The sequence below is a fragment of the Aedes albopictus genome, chromosome 3, assembly GCF_035046485.1.
Source record: "Aedes albopictus strain Foshan chromosome 3, AalbF5, whole genome shotgun sequence".
In the NCBI taxonomy this organism is placed as follows: domain Eukaryota; kingdom Metazoa; phylum Arthropoda; class Insecta; order Diptera; family Culicidae; genus Aedes; species Aedes albopictus.
The window spans coordinates 77,602,563-77,621,116 of record NC_085138.1 but is presented as its reverse complement, the minus strand read 5'-3'; the positions used below and the strand labels follow the sequence as shown (position 1 = coordinate 77,621,116).

The following is an 18,554-nucleotide window of genomic DNA, read 5'->3' as shown; positions in this document are numbered from 1 at the left end:
CTACATATGAAGATTAGATCTAACAAAAATGGCTATAACTACATTAGAAAAATAAAAATATAAAAGGGGAAACACCCAACCTATTTCTTAACGTCTACTAAATGACTTACACTATGATCTTATTTCCGTCTTTCGGATTTGCTCAACAGATGAGATGTCCGGGAGTTGTGTCGCTTATGCGTTATGGCTGGCTACCAACTGAAGGAGACACTCTACTGTTTTGCAAAACAGAAACAATTATTATTGCAGTGGTGGGAAATCGGAAAACAAACAACTGAAAATGGTTCAACAACGTAAAATATACCTTCTACCATTCCAACAAGATTCGCTTTCACTCGGGTTCGATTGTGTGTAACAACTTATTATTCAGGTTTTTTGTTTTGTTTTGATATTATCTAGAGTTTCTCTTTCTTTGCATTTCGTGCTTTAGATAGCATGAAAAATATAGTTTCGTTTTTCGTGTTTAAACGAGATTTCGCTTTTTGATGTGTATGTGTTTGTTTGTTTAGTTTTCGTATTTTAAACTAAAGTATAGGTTTACGGGGAGTACGCCGTTTTTGTCACAGAATTGCTTTCTAACTTCGAATCTTCGATTTCGTGTTTCGCGTGCCTTCTAAAATATCACACTATTGCTCTTTTCGGCAGTGATTTTGAATCGCTTGCCAAAGATTAAGTCTTGTTTTGTTTTGTGTAGTTTTGATTAAAACTGGTTTTCGGTCGATTATTTTTGTTAACAACGACAAACAAGGGAGATTCGGAAGATTCCAACACAATTGCTCGCAAAGCATCTTTGAGAAAAGCGAAATGGCTTCTGTGAGATGAAGCGATCTTTTTGTCGTATGTTACGTGAAGGTAATTTGACACAACAGTAGCCATTCATGTTCCATTCATTAAACGATGATTATGTCGTTTAACATTATGCCAATTGACTGTATGTAGTTAAACAGTATTGTGTCAAAAGGGTTGGACCCATATTACTCGTGTAATAAATTAAAGTCAAGGTGATTCTTCCATTCCATCAATAATGTTTATGTTTAAGACATGTGTACCTGGCGAACGTATCTAACTGAAGGTTTACGAGGGAAGTAGTTTCGAGCAAATGTTTTAGAATCATCCGGGATTGTGTATGAAAAAATAGGCATTGAATCTCCTTCAGTAGTATTAGGTAATGTGTTATTTTTTTTTCTCTTTTAGATGAAAGTTCTATTATGTTGCTATATGGGATTGTATCATGTATCGATGACTAATTAGACTGAGTTACACATTTCAAATCTTAATCAATGGTACTTTTTCAGAAGAAGGCTAATCGGGATATCCAATGTAATTTATTTAACAATTTTTACCTTGTTTGAACATTGATTCACCTTTGATTGAAATTTGGCTCTAATTCTAATTATATGATGCACAGAGATTTATGTGAATTCAATCATGAGGTCTCGTGCATCGAAATACCCTACCACATAGCGCAAATTATAGAAAAAAAAATAAACAAATCTACTGGGATATCCTCGTTCCCGTTCAATACCCATGATCCAAATTCAAATCCATGCTTGGATTTTCTTGGGTACTTACACTTGACGATATTTCAGCATTCATCCAATACAGACCGACCAAGATGCAGTTTACGTAAAGTGGCGCTTTACGTAGGCATCGATCAGTTTCGGTGCATCTTCGGCGCAACCGGCCAACTCCAGCACTCCGCTAGTGGAATTCATATCGTCGTGTTCCAGATCCCGATTGTGGCGGCTCAAATTGACAATGACAAATCTGCGAATGAAAGCAAACCCAACACAGTTAATCATACAGATCAACAAACCCAATCTGGAAGAAAACCTACCGAGCCTTCTGCTTCATTGCCTTATTGTACGCGTTCAGCTTGACCACCGGCGATCGACGTTTCGGATTCACGCGTATCAGCGAGTCGACGATCGTGATGAACACGTCCACGGGCATCTTGTTCTCTTCGGCGTACTCAATCGGGCGCGTCAGTTTGACGTTGGTCTTTTTGACGGCCGCATTTTGGATGTGGTCGCACGCCTTGAAGAAATCCATCTCCCGGCTAAGGTTTACTTTTTTCAGTTCTTCCGGTTGCTCGGTAAACGACAAAACCGTCACGTGCGGTTCACGCTTGACTATCGGTAGGGTCAGCAGAATGTACGCCGCTTGGCAGGACATGAGCCGATTGCCGAATACGCGTTCTGGAATGGAATCAAAAAGATTGTTATCAGTAAATATATTTATTTAGCATAGTCGCCGCAATATTTAGGATTGCATCATTATTAAGCATACACTTCATTGGCCGCAACGCCCCTCTCTATAGCCACTGCTTCGAAGGTTTGGGTATTCAGCACGATCATTCCTAAGGGTGGTATCAGATATCAGAAGGCCAGCTCCAGAGGCACGTTATCCTCCATTTGGGACATTTGTGCCATCTTTATAATTAAAGACTACATATACTTGGGTTTTAGGGCTCAAGTTGTACCAAATGTACGCCAGCATTGCCCAAAGGTCATACAAGCTTTCTTGAATCTAAACTCAATGTGAGGTTCCAGGAAAGCTTGGAATCAACAATAACTCCAACGAACCTTACCTGTTCAGTCACATCGATTTCAGAATCAAAGAGCCGCAAACTCAAACGCCATTACGGTTTCGCCTTTCCGTAAAAAGAACAATAGATGTTTTACTCGGATTTACCGAAAGGCCATATTGGCAACACCAACCGAACTACCAACTACCTGAAGGGCGCTTTGCATCAGGTCGAAAAGGGTGCTGATGCACATACCGACTAACAATGTTAGATAGTTTTCGGCAAAACCATAAGTAGGAAAACCGCTTTTATTGAGTCGCCTTAATAGCGTATCTGGTACGAGATTCCACAAAAGCGGTGGCAAGACTCCCCCTTGGGGGCATCCACAAACACTTAATTTCATAATCACTGCTTGACGCAATGTCGAGAAGAGATGTCGGTTTTTGAGCATTTGGTGAATCCAATTAGAAATAATTGGAGATATACCATGACCCCATGCGGCTTCCAATATGGCATCGAAAGGCACGTTGTCAAAGGCACCCTCGATATCTAAGAAAACACCCAAGCAGGATTGCTTTTGAGCGAATGCCTTCTCGATATCGTAAACAACTTTCCATTTCCGAATAAACTTTACAGTAATATCCCGCCAAGGTTTGGGAATATACCCTGTAGCAAAACTGCAAACAAGCAGTTTTTTTTTTAAACTGAAATACATAATCAAATCCATTCTGAAGCACAATGGGATAAATCCCATCTCATCTGCCCAGGAGATCTGGAAGGAGCAAAGCTAATTAGTGCCCAATCAGTCGATTCTATAGTTACAAAACTCCGTGCCGAAGCCAGAGAATCATAACTACAAGAAAAGACATCAGGTTCATCTGAAGATGCAATATTCACATAGGTATCCGGAAAATTGTGTGCTGAATAAGCACACCAGAACTTCCTCTTCAATGGAAATAAAATTGTCATTCACCAAACGAATTTCGTTCACTCGTATTTCCTTAGATTACGCAAGGATTTTGTTTAACCGACTGACTTCACTCAAACTCAAGCATTTGTACAAAGGTTTTTCCAGCCGGATCGATCAGCAGACCGAAAAGCATTCTTGTAGGCCTTGCGAGCCGACCTGAAAGCCTTCGAATTAGCCGAACGTGGTCTGTTCCATTCATTAATTTTCATTTATTTAGTTAACATCAAATTCATGATAATACTAAATCAACAATTTGCCGCCATAATACTCGATTTGCAGCTGCAGCTCTCTAACGTCGGTGATGCCCAACACTCGCCAGATCACGCTCCACCTGGTCAGCCCATCGTGCTCTCTGCGCTTCACGCCTTCTTGTACCAACCGGATGGTTAGCAAACACCAACTTTGCAGGGTTGTTGTCCGGCATTCTTGCAACATGCCCTGACCACCGTATCCTTCCGGCTTTGGCCAGAAAGTGCTGGGTTCGCCGTAAAGTGCAGCGAGCTCGTGGTTCATCCTTCTCCGCCACACACCGTTCTCCTGTACGCCGCCAAAGATCGTCCTTAGCACCCGTCGCTTCGAAACTCCGAGTGCTTGCAGGTCCTCCTCGAGCATCGTCCATGTCTCGTGTCCACCGGTCTTATTAACGTCTTGTACATGGTACATTTTTTACCGCAGTTTCTTCTGGAGCCCATAGTAGGCACGACTTCCACTGATGATGCGCCTTCGTATTTCACAGTTCACGTTATTGTCAGCCATTAGCAAGGAACCGAGGTAGACGAATTCTACCACCTCGAAAGTATCCCCGTCTATCGTAACATTGCTGCCAAGGCTTGTCCTGTTTCGCTCAGTCCCACCTACCAGCATGTACTTTGTCTTAGCCGCATTCACCACCAGTCCGACCTTTGCTGCTTCACGTTTCAGGCAGATGTACAGTTCTGCCATCGTTCCAAATGTTCTAGCAATAATATCCATGTCGTCCGCAAAGCACACAAATTGACCGGATTTCGTGAAGATCGTACCCCGGCTGTTAAGCCCGGCTCGTCGCATAACACCTTCCAGGGCGATGTTGAATAGTAGGCAGGAAAGTCCATCACCTTGTCGTAGTTCACCCGAAATCCTTACGATGTTCTGCACATCATCCATCATTGTTCTTATCAGTCTGGTAAGCTTCCCATGATAGCTATTCTCGTCCATAATTTTCCATAGCTCTGTGTGGTCGATACTATCGTATGCCGCTTTGATGTCGATGAACAGGTCGTGCGTTGGGACCTGCTATTCACGGCATTTCTGGAGGATTTGCCGTACGGTGAAGATCTGGTCCGTTGTCGACTTTCCGTCGATGAAACCGGCTTGGTAACTTCCCACGAACTCATTTACTTTAGGTGAAAGACGACGGAAGATGACCTGGGATAGCACTTTGTAGGTGGCATTCACAATGGTGATCGCTCGTTAACTTGTCGCCTTTCTTGTGGATGGGACAGATTATCCCTTCCTTCCACTCCTCCGGTAGCTGTTCGGTTTCCCAGATCTTGACTACTAACTGGTGCAGGCAGGTGGCCAACTTTTCCAGGCCCATCTTGATGAGTTCTGCTGCGATACCTACCGTCCTTACCAGCCGCTATTTTGTTTTTGAGCTGGTGGATGGCATCCTTAACTTCCCTCAGCGTGGGAGTTGGTTCGTTCCCGTCCTCTGCTGCACCAACATAGTCATTTCCTCCGCTTCCTTGATCCTCCGTGCCTACATTCTCTTCGCCATTCAAGTGCTTCCACCTTCGATCACCTCACGTTTGTCCGTCAGGAGGCTCCCGTCCTTATCCCTGTAGATTTCGGCTTGCGGCACGTAGCCTTTGCGGGATGCGTTGAGCTTCTGGTAGAACTTACGTGTTTCATGTGAATGGCACAGTAGTTCCATTTCCTCGCACTCCGCTTCTTCCAGGCGGCGCTTTTTCTCCCGGAAGACGGGTCTGCTGCTTCCGCTTCTGTCTGTATCGCTCCACATTCTGTCGGGTTCCATGCTGCAGCATTACCGCCCGCGCTGCATCTTTCTCCTCCAGAACCGCTCTGCACTCCTCGTCGAACTAATCATTTCGTCGACTCCGTTCTACGTACCCGATAGTGCTCTCGGATGCGTTGTTGATGGCTGCTTTGACTGTACTCCAGCAGTCCTCTAGAGGGGCCACATCGAGCACACCCTCGTCCGGCAACGCTGCGGCGCGTATGCGGTTGCTTCAGTCGCTCTAGATCGTACCGGGGCGGCCGCCGGTGCTGTACATTGTTAATAACGGAGAGTTTTGGGCGCCACCACCAGGTAGTGATCAGAGTCGATATTAGCGCCACGGTAGGTCCTGACGTCGATAATGTCGGAGAAGTGCCGTCCATCAATCAGAACGTGGTCGATTTGCGATTCCGTTTGTTGTGGTGATCTCCAGGTGTAACGATACGGGAGACTGTGCTGGAAGAAGGTGCTACGAATGGCCATGTTCTTTGAGGCGGCGAAATCGATGGCCATTTTCGTTCGTCAGCTGGTGGGCACTGAACTTTCCAATCGTCGGTCTGAGCTCCTCCTCCTGGCCTACCTGAGCGTTTAGATCCCCTATGATGATGTTGACGTCGTGGTTTGGGCAGCGGTCGTACTCGCGTTCGAGCTGCGCTTAAAATCCGCCTTTGTCATCATCAGTGCTTCCGGAGTGAGGGCTGTGCACGTTTATTATGCTGATGTTGAAGAATCGGCCCTTGATCCTCAACCTGCACATTCTTTCGTCGATCGGCCACCCACCAACCGATCACGCGCCTCTGCATGTCGTCTATCACTATAAAAGCTGTTCCCAGCTCACGTGTATTGCCGCAACTCTGGTAGATGGTATGATTACCTCTAAACGTTCGCACCATAGATCCTGTCCAACACACCTCCTGCAGCGCTACGATTCCGAACCCGCGGTCCTTCAGTATATCGGCGAGTATGCGGGTGCTCCCGATGAAGTTGAGAGATCTGCAGTTCCACGTACCGAGCTTCCAATCGCAAGTCCCTTTTCGTCGCTGTGGTGTGGTCTGTTCCAACACTTTCTAAATTGTTTTGTAACATCTATCAGTACTCGCCAAATTCATTTAAATAAACCTTCTAAATAATTATATTCAAAAACAAATAAAACCAAAAAGTGAACACATTTCTTTCCGTGTATATAGTCACATACAATCCACATTGAAGCTTTAAAGCTTTCGGTCTATATATACTAGTGCTGCCACCTGGAAGTGGAACAGCTCGAGTTTAAGTATGTCGGCAAGTTTAGAATTTCAAATTATACAATGTATCAATGGTTGCATATGAAAGGGCGAATTGACCAAACTGTAGTTAATTTTCTTACTGCGCAATTTCCACTCCCGTGGAAAATTCCGACCTTTTTCCTATTTCCAATCAGCAGAAGACTTATAGAAAAGTGTACAGCTTGCAGAGGAAATTGCGTCTCAACTATTAGGTATCAACCAATTTGTATCGCGAGCGCCGTTTCATTTTAAGTGGAGTGCTCGATTCGATAAGTCGACTAATTTGTCGGAGTAATATTTTACTAGTGTTTCGAACAGTTAGTAGTGATTTGAAATTCAAACTAAAATCGAAGTAATTTCCGCGATAGTGTTTAAACTAGTAAATGTGATTAATTATTGAAATTAATATTACAGGTTTTTTATAAGTTTAAAGAATTTCAAAAATTAATTGTGTACCAACCGTGTGTTCATAGAACTGGTTAGTTCAGGTAAGCCAATGCTAAAATTGACCTTGCGTGAAGAAGTTTGAGTGATTTTCCAACGTTGAATAGGCTACGCCCATCCAACGAGGGCGGCTTGTCCTGATTTGGGCCACATTTCCGAGGACGAGTTGGACATCTCACGGGCCGATACTGCTAGTGCGAGTGCTATTCAAGCTCCCAGCCAGAACCAACCACGTGTTTCGAGTGGAAGACCCTTCTCGAGGGTGAAGTTCGAAGTTGAAGGACTGTCCGCGTGCTAACGGCCAGTTTTTGTCACGTTCAGCGGAGACCAGGTAGCATAATTCGAAGTCGGTGTCGGTTTCAATATCGGGTGTGTCAGACTGCTCGAATCCTGGTCCGTTTTGTAAAGTGGGACGACTCTGAGCCTCAAACACGTGCTCTACACTCCACTTCGGACAGGGACGCCTCTACCCTGGAATTGTCGTCACCCACGGGCCCAGCTACTGTCCCCTCAACGACGGCCGACGGCGGAACTGCTTCTCGAAACTATTTGTAACGAAGTAAGTCGCTCGAACCCAGCTTGCCCGCCGAACGTGGACCTGCTGTAAGTAGCCATCGTAGGACAGCGTGGGAGCCCCACCGTTCCAGGCCAAGGTCAGATTAGACTAGTAATTTCCTAGGAATACAGAAGAATACGTTATTAACAGTGTCAAATCGAGCTAGTCGTGACGTCACAAAGTTATAGTTAGGTTTTCTTGAACTAAAGTCGATATTTCAATAAAAGCTTTCCCAATTTGAAACTGTAAAGCTTATAACAAACCTGAGGAGTTTTGTCTTTTTGGGATTCGATATTGGTTGTAATAAAACTGATTAATTCGATTTTAGTTCACGCTCCACTAGCCCGTGACGTCTGAAAGATTGAGCTGATTATCAAATTGATTGGTCCAGTTAGCTGAGACACCAATCAACTGCTCGAAAGTACAATAGTCTTCTAAGTTTTAAATTTCCTTTCAGATATTTTTGTGCCTTAAGAAAGTTTGCTTTATCCGTTGGGTCAATTTGTTTTCAATTCTGTCCGTTAGTAACTGTTTGGCCTGCTCTGAGATAGCGGTATCTTGCCGGGATATAAATCCGAGTTAACGGTCCTTCCAAATGAAGGTGGCGCTTAAGCCGTTAGCTTAGCGATACAGGAGGATTGTTACAGTTTCCTGAGCTTCGACAGATCAGAGTTTCACCAAGGGGTTCCTCCTGGCAAGCTTCTTCGAATGCTTCCATGATGTAGGCCCTTTTAGTATCAACGGCATCATCTAAATCACTTGGTATGTCAATGGTGAGTGAGCGTCCATGAAATTTGACCGCAACCAAATCAGTAAAGAGATCCCAGTTGGTTGAACGGGGATTCTTGAAACGCAAAGCTTGCAAGTAGCATTAACATGTTCACAACAGATGAAGCGATGGTCAGATAAAGATTCTGCATCTGATACCTGCCAATTGGTCAGCTCGTGACTAATTCTACTGAAGCAAAGCGTTACATCCTCTCTGGCATATACCACGAAGGTTGGGTGGTTGCCTATGTTAACCCCCCTAAGATGTTAGGTTTTTTGCACCACGATGGCGTAGTGCACGTTGAGCGTGCCTGTCTGGGTCATATATACCCCAGCATCCTACTAGGGTTAAGTAATCCAAAGATCTGTACTACTTAAGTGTTCCATCAAACTGGAGTCTCTCAAGTTAATGTCTGAGCGGAGTCCAGATGATATGGTGAGCATTAGCATGACTGCTAATATTTAGCGGAAGGCCTTTGAAGTGCAGTAGGTATGTGAAGATTTGTTTGAAAGCATTCGTAGGATATGGTTCATCATGCGGTAAATGAACCGAACAATAGACGTCTTAACTGTTGAGATGTCTAACAGATACATAAATTATAATAGCACATACATCTCTGGTGGTTAATTCAGAGATGAGTGTACCTATGATCTCGTTGTTGACAAGCACACAGGCTCGAGGCATGATATGCGGGTTTGCCATTTCATTTTTACTAAAAGTAGCAAACATCACAAGATTTCCTAGATAGAAATTCCCATTACAAAAGTAAGGTTCTTAGACTAAGGCCTTGGGATGTACAATTTTGCAAGTCTGCAAAGATTGATCTTTGCTATTCTTTCATGCTAAAGATTGATCTGAGCTATCCTTGCCGTAACCAGTACCCAAACTAGGCAAAATTAAACAGCAACAATAAAACCAGATCGGTATCGATTGGAAAACGCCAAAGGCGAGGATACACCGAATACACTGTGTAAATCGCATAATGCGAAACCATATAGGTGAAAATTTAAACTAATCAACAACATCTTCATAACGCCGCACTTATCTAGCTTCAAGTTGAGACTAAAGAAGGGCAGCTGATTGTCTCGAAGAAACACAAGGTCCACTGTACCATTGCTCCGGTTAGCACAGTAAGGCAAAATACGGTGGAGGGCGCCCTCGATACTCCAGAGGCTCCGTTAGCGGATAGGTTTTTATTAGACCCCCTCCCCCCTAGCCATTCACTCCTAGGCCTAAGCATATAGCTCCATCAAAACATGAATTGAGGGTCACCTGTTCACTAGACTCTTACCACCGGAACAGGCGGTCCGGTTCGATTCTTAGTAAAAAATGATAAGGGTTGCAAATACTTACTCTTCGATTGCTTCGATCTCAGATCCAGCGTCACCAGGAACCGGAGTCCCGTCCGCTCGTAGTTCAGCATCGATTCATTCAGCACAGCGTAGAACTGCTTCAACACCGTCGGATTGGCTTTGCTGTTTTTCAAGGTCAAATTATTGCTCGTGTGAATGGCTTCCTTGACCGCATTGTGATACCGCTGTCGTTCCTCGAACAGGCGCATCAACCGATAGATGACGATCGGGTGAAGCCTGGACTCTCGTACCGATGTCATCCGATTCAACACATTGCCGTATGCGACGGACAGTGGCGAGTCGTTTTCTTTCAGAAGCCTAAAATCCTGAAGAAGTACTGCGGCCCTTAAAATGTCACGATAGGGCAAGCGCGGGAACAGACTCTCCCACACGGCCGCTGATCGAAGCAACGGCACAGGGACCAGCTCAAACGGATACTGTTGCTCTGTAATGCCATTGCAAGCCTTGTCTGCAGTATCCAATGCTTTGAATTTCTTCATTTGATTGAACATTGTTAGGGCTTCGCTCTCGACCTCTAGTGCACCATACACAGCGTCGACGTATTTTCCTGTATACTCAGTCTTTCTGAATTTTTCCAATGTGCCAGGACCTTTTACGATCAACAACACTTGCGTCTTAGCGGTGTCTGCCAACTGGACGTGTGCTTGTCGCAGGATGTCCCTGTGAGTCCATCCATACGCGCCCCGATCCGTTACCAACAGCTTTGCCAACTCGTCGGCCGTGTGTCTGTCGTACCACTTTGTGAGAGCTTTCCTCATGCCATTCCCGAAACCTTTAAGCAAATGTAAGTTAGAATTCTGTATCACAATATGTTTGTTTGTTATCGTAATTTCCCGTACCTGTTTCTTTTGGTTCTGCCAAAACTTGGTAGAACTGCACGAACTGAAACAATTCTTTTCCCTCTGCAATCAAGTTGGGTAAAACCCTGTACACTCTGTGCTTTTCCTCGGGTTTCGTGTAGGTACGGATTAGGTAGGCTAACGTAAAGAGGCACTCATCGCGGCGAGGCAGGGATCCACTGTTTATGGCCTGCAAGGAATCGTTATAGAATGTGAATAGGTAATCCATATCTGCAGATAAATGTTACCGAGTGAGTGAATAGGTTAACCCTCTAATACCCAAATTTTTGATTTTGATCTAAATATAATTTTTCGTCATCTAAAATCGATTTAAACATGTTTTGGAAGATAATTCTTTTTAATTCTCGATTTTGTGAATTTCAGTTTTTGATTTTTCTAATTTTTATTTTTGAACATCCCCACACTTTTATATATTTCCTGGAAGCCAATTTGGGGTACGGATTTTTTGAGATGAAAACATTTTGAGATTTTATGATTATTGTTAAAATATTATTATTTTAAATTTTTTTCACAGAAAATTTTATTTTCCGTGTAATTTTATGGAAAATAATTTTAGAGTGTATTCGATTCCCTTAAACTATTAAACAAGGATAGTATGATTTGGGAAAAATTTAAAATATGTTAATTGTAGCGATTCAATACAAAATAAACAATGACTTCTAAAAGGTGGCTAAAACATCATTTTTTCAATGATTTAAAAAAAAATGAAAATACGCTTTAAAATACACCAAAAACCATTTTGAGATATACAGAACAGTCCTAAATATTTGCCAAAAATATAAAAAAAATGATTTTCTACTACACAAAAATTACAAAAATGCTCAAACTATACCCCGTCTAAAGGCGGGATTGGGTATTAGAGGGTTAAGAACCCAATTATGTCTACGACTGCCATATTTATCTGGTCGTAAGAAACTTTAATACACGAGTCGCCTCTACATTATTCTTAATAAGTATAGACTTACTTAATGAAGAGTTCCCGGAGAAATTCCTGGAAAAAAAATCTGGATGAGCTCCTGTAGCATCCCTAAGAAATGCTAGATGAGTTACTGAATGAATACCTTGAAGAATCCTTAGGGGAATACTGGGAGGAATCCCTGAAAAAAAAGACGATTCCTGGGGGGTCTTTGGGGTATTCCTGGAATTCTTGGAGAAATCTCTTAGAGGAATTCTTGGAGAAATCCCTGGAGGAATTTCTGAAGAAATACCTGGAGGATTTCCCAGAGAAATTCCTTGAGGAATCTCTAGAGGAATTCTGGGAGGAATCCTTAAAAAAAACCTGAAGGAATTCCTTGGGAAATTCCTGGAGGGATTCCTTGAGTAATTCTTGGAAGAATCCTTGGAAGAATTTATGGAGGAATTCCTGGAGATATCCTCGAAGGAATTCTTGTGGGAATCTCTGGGGAAATCGGTGGAGAAATTCGTTGAGAAATACCTGCAGGATTTCCTGGAGGAAACCCTGAAGCAATTCTCGGAGGAATCTCTGCATGAATTTTTGGAGGAGTTTCTGAAAAAAAAAACTGGAGGAATTTCTAGGGAAATTCCTGGAGGAATTCCAGGAGGAATTTTTGGATTTTTGGCTATTCCAGGAGGAATTTTTGGATGATTTCCTGGTGGAATCGCTGGAAGAATTTCTGGTGAATGCCTGAAAAAAATCTGGAAGAATTGCATGGAGTAATTCCTAGATAAATGCCTGGAGGAATTTCTGGAGGAATCCCTGGAGGAGAAATTCTTAGAGAAATCCCTGAAGAAATTGCTGTAGTAATCCCTAATAAGTTACTGTAGGAATTAATAAAGGAATTCCTGGAGAAATTCCAGCAGGAATTTCTCCAGAGATTTCTTCCGGAGTTCTGGAAGAATGCCTAAAGGAATTCCTGGTGAAATGCTCGGAGGAATTCTTGGAGTAATCCCTGCAGGTGCCCCTAGAGAAGTCCCTTCAAGAGTCCCTGGAGAAGTCCCTTGAGGAGAAATTCCTGGAAACATTTCTAGAGGAATCCCTGGAAAAATTCCTGTACGAATTTCTGAAGAAGTCTTTGTAGGGATTTCTAGAGCAATTCCCGGAGGAATTCCTGGTGGAGTGCCTGAAGTAATTCTGAAAGAATTGCATGGAATAATTTCTAGAGAAATGCTCAGAGGAATTCCTGGAGGAATCCTTGGAGGAGAAATACCTGGCTGATTTCTTAGAGGAATACCTGGAGAATTTGCTGTAGAAATTCCCTAATAAATTACTGTAGGATTACTGGAAAAATTCCTGAAACAATTCCAGAAGAAATTCCAGCTGGATTATCTTCACAAAATCCTCCAGAAATTTCTTCAGATATTCTGGAGGAATGCCTAAAAAAATCCTGGAAAAATATTTAGATGAATTCCTGCAGTAATCCCTGTAGTAATCCCTGCAGGTGACCCTAAAGAAATCCATTCAAGAATTCCTGAAGAAGTCCCTGGAAAAACTCCTGGAGGAATATCTGGAGGAATACCCGGAAGGCATTCCTGGATCAAATCGTGGAGAAATTTCTTAAAGAATTCCTAGATAAATTCCTGCACGAAATCTCTAAGGAATGCCTAGAGGAATTTCTGGAGTAATTTCTGAAGGTGTCCCTGGAGAAATTCCTAGAGGAACTTTTGGAGGAATGCCTAGAGGAATACCTGCAGGATTACGTGGAGAAATTCCTGTAGGTGTTACTGTAGAAATTCCTGGAGGACGACTTCCTGGAGGAATTTCTGAAACAATCATTGGAGATTTTTTTGGAGGGACCCATTAAGGAATTACTAGACGAGTTTCTGGATCAATTCCAGGAAGAATTTCTCAACAAATCCCTGGGGTTATTCCTGGAGGAACTCTTGGAGGAATCTCTGGAGAAATTCCTGGAGAAGTGTCTGTAGAAATTCCTGGAAGAATCTGGAGAGCAACTCCTGGAGGATTTTCTAGAAGAATTCGTGAAGGAATAATGTCAGGAGAATTCATGGAGGATTCTCTGGACGATTTCCTAAAAGGAATCTCAGTAAATATTTTTTGGAGGAACCCCTGCAGCAAATCCTGAAGGAATTCTTTAGGAAGAATCCCGGAAGCAATCCCAAAAGAAATTGCTACAGGAATCTCTCAGTTCCTGGTGGAAGTCCTGGATTATTGCATGGACGGGCTCGTGAAAGAATTCCAGGAGGAATGCCCAAAGGAATCCCAGGAGGAGTTTCAAGAGAAATCTTTGAATATATATTTTTTATAATCATTGGAGTTGTTCTCTAAAGAATCACAGAAGGAATTCCCGAGTGAATTTCAGGATAATTTTTTGGAGGCACACATGGAGGAATTCCTGAAGAAACTAGCGTTGGGTAATTTTAATTCGATGTATTTTTCCATATATTCCTTCCAGCATTCCGATGGAGATTGCTCCAATAATTCCATGTGGAATTCTTTGAAGTATTTCTGCAGGAATGTCTTACAGAAATTCTGTTAGAACATTTTACTAGAGATTATTCCGTAATTTGTTCAGGAATTTCTTCAAAAAATCCATTAGAAGTCCATTCAAGTTTTCCTTCAATAGTTTGTCTAAAAATTACTGCAGATATTGATTTCTTCAAATTTTTATCCAGGGATTCTTACAGAAATTCTTTCAAGAATTCGCTAAGAAAGCTCTCGTGAGATTCCCTAAAGAATTGCTCATGGGATTTCTCCAGGGATTCAACTGGGAGTTCTTTCAGCGATTCTTTCGGGAATAACTCCCAGCATTATTTTGAAAATGCTTCCGAGAGCTCAACTGATACAGGGATTACTCCAAAAGTTCCTCTGCGTCCTCTTTTTAGGATTCCTTCAGGCTTTCCTCCGGAGTTTCAGCGATTTCTCCACTACTTTTTCCTGGGATTTCTTAAGACACTCCTACAAGTATTTCCTCAGAAATTGATCCTTGGATTTCTTCGGGAATTCTTCTTGGGATTCCTCCAAGAATTCCCCAAGGGAATTCTCCAGAAATTCCTCCAGGATTCCTCTGGGAATTCCTACATGAATTCCTTTGAAAATTATTACAGGGATTCGTCCGGGAATTCGTCAAGTAGTTTCTCTAGAGATTTCTCTAGGAATTTCTCCAGATATTCCTACAGGTATTCCTCTTGAGATACCTCAAAAAATTCCTCGACAGATTCCTCCAGGAATTCCTCCAGGGGCTTCTCAAAGGATTCCCCCAGGGATTCCCCATGGAATGTATACAGGAATTCCTTGAGGAATCTCTAGAGGAATTCCTGGAGGAATCCCTGCATACATTCCATGGGGGGGAATCCCTGGAGGAATCCTTTGAGAAGTCCCTGGAGGAATTCCTGAGAATTTCTCTAGAGATTCCTCCAGGAATTCCTACAGGCATGTCTCCAGGGGTTCCTCCAGGCATTTCTTCAGGAATTCTTCTTGGGATTGCACTAAGCATTCCTCCAGGAATCCCTTTAGGAATACCTCCACAATACCTACGGCAATTTCTCTAAAAAAACCTCTAGAAATTTTCTCCCGGAGTTTATCCAGGAATTATTCCAAGAATTCCTCCAGCGATTCCTGCATGAATTCCTTCTGAGATTCATCTTTGAATTCCTTCCTGGATTTCTTCAGGAATCCTCCAGGGATTCCTTCAGAAATTCCCCCAGGAATTTCTCTCGGAATTTATCCAAGTATTCCTCCAGGCATTCCTTCAGGATTTCATCCAGGCATTTCTCCAGGATTTCCTCCAAGAAAAAGGGTCACGTCCGTCACTGAGAATGAGGCCTCGGTAGGTTAAGATTGACTATGAATAAATGAGTTGAAAAGTAACGTTTGCATTGAACGGTTGTACATGAATATCACCATCCCGAAGCGCGGGACAAAGCACCACCAAGAATTTCTCCAGGGATTACCCTAGATATAGGGTATTGTACCATTTGGGCAGGTGTACCTATTTTGGGCACTTGCCGCTATAACTAAGTCAATTTCAAACCGATTGATTTGAATTTTTGTTCAGGGTTAGATACTGTACGTGCCTAACTCTATACAAAATTTCAAATCAATCGGTTTGAAATTGACTTAGTTATAGCGGTAAGTGCCCAAAATAGGTACACCTGCCCAAATGGTACAAGACCCTATCTTCAGAAACTCCTCCAGGAATTCCTCCAGTAATTCTTTTAGGAAATTTAACAGGGATTTCTTCAGAAATTCTTTTAAGATTTATTTTCAGAAAATCTTCTAGCATTTTTCTCAGGGATTCTTCCGGGATTTCTTTCAGGGTTTCCTCCAGGAATTCCTCTGCGAACTCCTCAGAAATTCCTCCGAGAATTCCTCCAGAAATAGTTCATCAGAAATTTTTCCAGGGTTCACTCAGGGAATTCTTCAAGAATTCCTCTAGGGATTTCTCCAGGAGTTCCACCTGGGATTCCGCCAGGAATTCCTCCTGAGGTTTTTCCAGAAATTGCTTCAGGGATTCCTCCAGCGTTTTTCCAAAAAGTCCTCCAGGAGTTCTTTTAAGAATTTCACCAGAATTTTTTTCAAGAATTCCTCTAGAAATTCCTCAAGATGTTTCTTCTCCAGGGATTCCTCCCAGAGTTCCTCTAGGGATTTCTTCAAGATTTCTTTCAGAATATGCTCCAGGCATTCATCCAAGAATGCCTTCGTTCAGGGTTTCCTTCAGGAATTTCTTTAGGAATTCCTCCACGGATTCATCCAGGAATTCCTCTAGAGACGGTTCGATGTACAATCTCAATTTTTGATATTAAATTTATTGAAACAAATAAATCATGCTGCAAACGGATCATTGTATGGTTTTACAACATTTTAAAATATCGATTCGATGTGAAAACATCGATTCAAAGAATTCGATTAAATCGATGAACGATTCTGCTGGTCCGATTCACATCTATGTCTCAGCCAAACTCCCCAAGTAACATTTTTTAGTTAAATAGACTAGAAGAGGTTCTTTGTACCACCATAAAACCAAAATAAAAGGTGTTTGGCTTTATGACGGTTCTCAAAACCTCTTCAAGACTAATTAGCCATTAAAATGTTACTTGGGTTGCCCAATGCTAATTCGTGGAAGAATTTGTATATTCCCTGGAAAAAAATCTGAAGGAATCCATGTCTGACTGAGGTAATTACTGGATGAATTATTGAAGGAGTCCTTGGAAATAAAGGTAAAATTTTCTGATAGACTACCTATAAGAAATTCCTAGAGAAATAATTCGAATGAATCCAGATGGCATCATTGGAGCAATCAAAAGCAGAATTCTTGAAGGAATACATGTATGGATAAATCCCTGAAGAAAGAATACCTGCAAAAATACCCGGAAGGTGAAATTCCTTAGGAAATCCTTGGAGCAATACCAGAAGGAATCCTCGATAAAAGCATTGGAAGGAAAAATCCCTGGAGAAACCTCTAAAGGTATCCACTAAAGTGGATAACTGACACTGAGGAAGATTGGTATTCGAAATATGCGTATCTTTCAAAGGATAAGCAAACGAGGGCGGAACGCATGAATATTTGAAGATCTACAAAGACGTCACCTTGGGCAAAATTGTAAAAATCAGCATTTGTACTTTTTTGAGGCCTCATACTTATGACGGGTGATGTAAATGATGAGGCGAAGCATTAGAAGAGCATAAGAAAGCCAAACAGCAGTGGTAAGCACAACAATCAATATGCTGATGTATACATCTTCTTGCGACAAAGATGGAGGACTCCCCCATCCCACGTATTTTCATTCCCATGGTATTTTCTTCAACCCATTCTTACCCTCACGATCGTGTCCACGGGTTCTTCCCGGAGCGATATCTTTTCGGCTTTTGCACGCAGCTCCAGATCATCAGGGTTCTTAGCCGCTTGCACCAGGATTTTAATCGGTTCCAAAACCAATCGTCCCAAACCGACGTCCAGGGATTTGCTTTTATAGATGTAGTACGGCTGGGTGGTCCCCAAATACAGGTACCGCAGAATCACATCGGTGGTGTCCATTTTTGTTCGTGGGGCCCAAGTATCGAAACCTCTAACCACGATTCGATTTCTGCTCCGAATGAAGTCACCGCACAATAATTTTCACTTCAGTATAAGGTTGGCGATGCGATGTCGCGGCCAAGCTCGCACTGACCGACTGAGAAATAATAATACACACTACTCTGCACTGCACTGCTGATGGGAAAGAGGGGGCCAATACTTTTCACTCTCGCGCTATAAGTTCCTATGTTATGCTAGATAGAGCTGCTAACGCGTTGCTTGTCGTCTTCTTCGCTGTCGTCGTCGTCTGCTCCACCATCAATCTAACCCACACCGGATTGGGATGGGAAAGCACTCTTTTGTATGGTTCGCGTATTCAACCCTATAGAATAAACGTAGAAGAATAACAGATAATTAGGATCATGCTGGATATTGTGTGTTCCCTAATCCAGCAAAAAAAAGTACAATATCCTACCTAGGAAGCATCCAGGTTTGCAAATTGTAATGAGAAGAAGATGGTTTTGTCGTCGTCGTCGTCTTCTGAACTGCGATAGATATAATAGCTCACTACTTACCCTCGCAAAGATCGACAACACACTACCTACATATGCAGAGGCAGAGCTGCAAATTGTGCAAACCATACGGTGGTGGACGTACGAACGAACGAACACATTGACATCAAAACTCAAAACACTGCTGTTGAAATGCCAAACTGCTCGTACATGCATAACTGTCTCATGTTAACTTGAATTTTGCAATATAAATGGATGATTTTTATTTTCTGTTTGGTCCAAGGATGGTTCAGCACATATTTTCCGTCTTCTTGTGCACGCAACAAAAGAAAATACCTCTAACGAAGTTC

The 18,554-nt window shown here is 42.5% G+C and overlaps 1 protein-coding gene across 2 annotated transcripts; it reads right to left on the bottom strand.

Moving 5' to 3' along the window:
- Window positions 1-1,151: 1,151 nt before the first annotated feature.
- Window positions 1,152-18,321, bottom strand: LOC115254114 (RNA-binding protein RO60). 2 transcript variants are annotated; one of them, XM_062860257.1, is made up of 7 exons: window positions 18,168-18,321; window positions 17,913-18,074; window positions 17,495-17,849; window positions 10,740-10,929; window positions 9,881-10,672; window positions 1,838-2,198; window positions 1,152-1,767 (listed from the first exon to the last, which is right to left on the bottom strand). In XM_062860257.1, exons 3-7 carry the CDS (start codon window positions 17,711-17,713, stop codon window positions 1,623-1,625), a joined length of 1,707 nt encoding a protein of 568 aa, XP_062716241.1. In that variant the 5' UTR covers window positions 17,714-17,849; window positions 17,913-18,074; window positions 18,168-18,321; the 3' UTR covers window positions 1,152-1,622. The 2 variants fall into 2 exon arrangements, with proteins under 2 accessions (XP_062716241.1, XP_029723018.2); XM_029867158.2 differs by having other exon boundaries at window positions 17,495-18,074.
- Window positions 18,322-18,554: the final 233 nt, after the last annotated feature.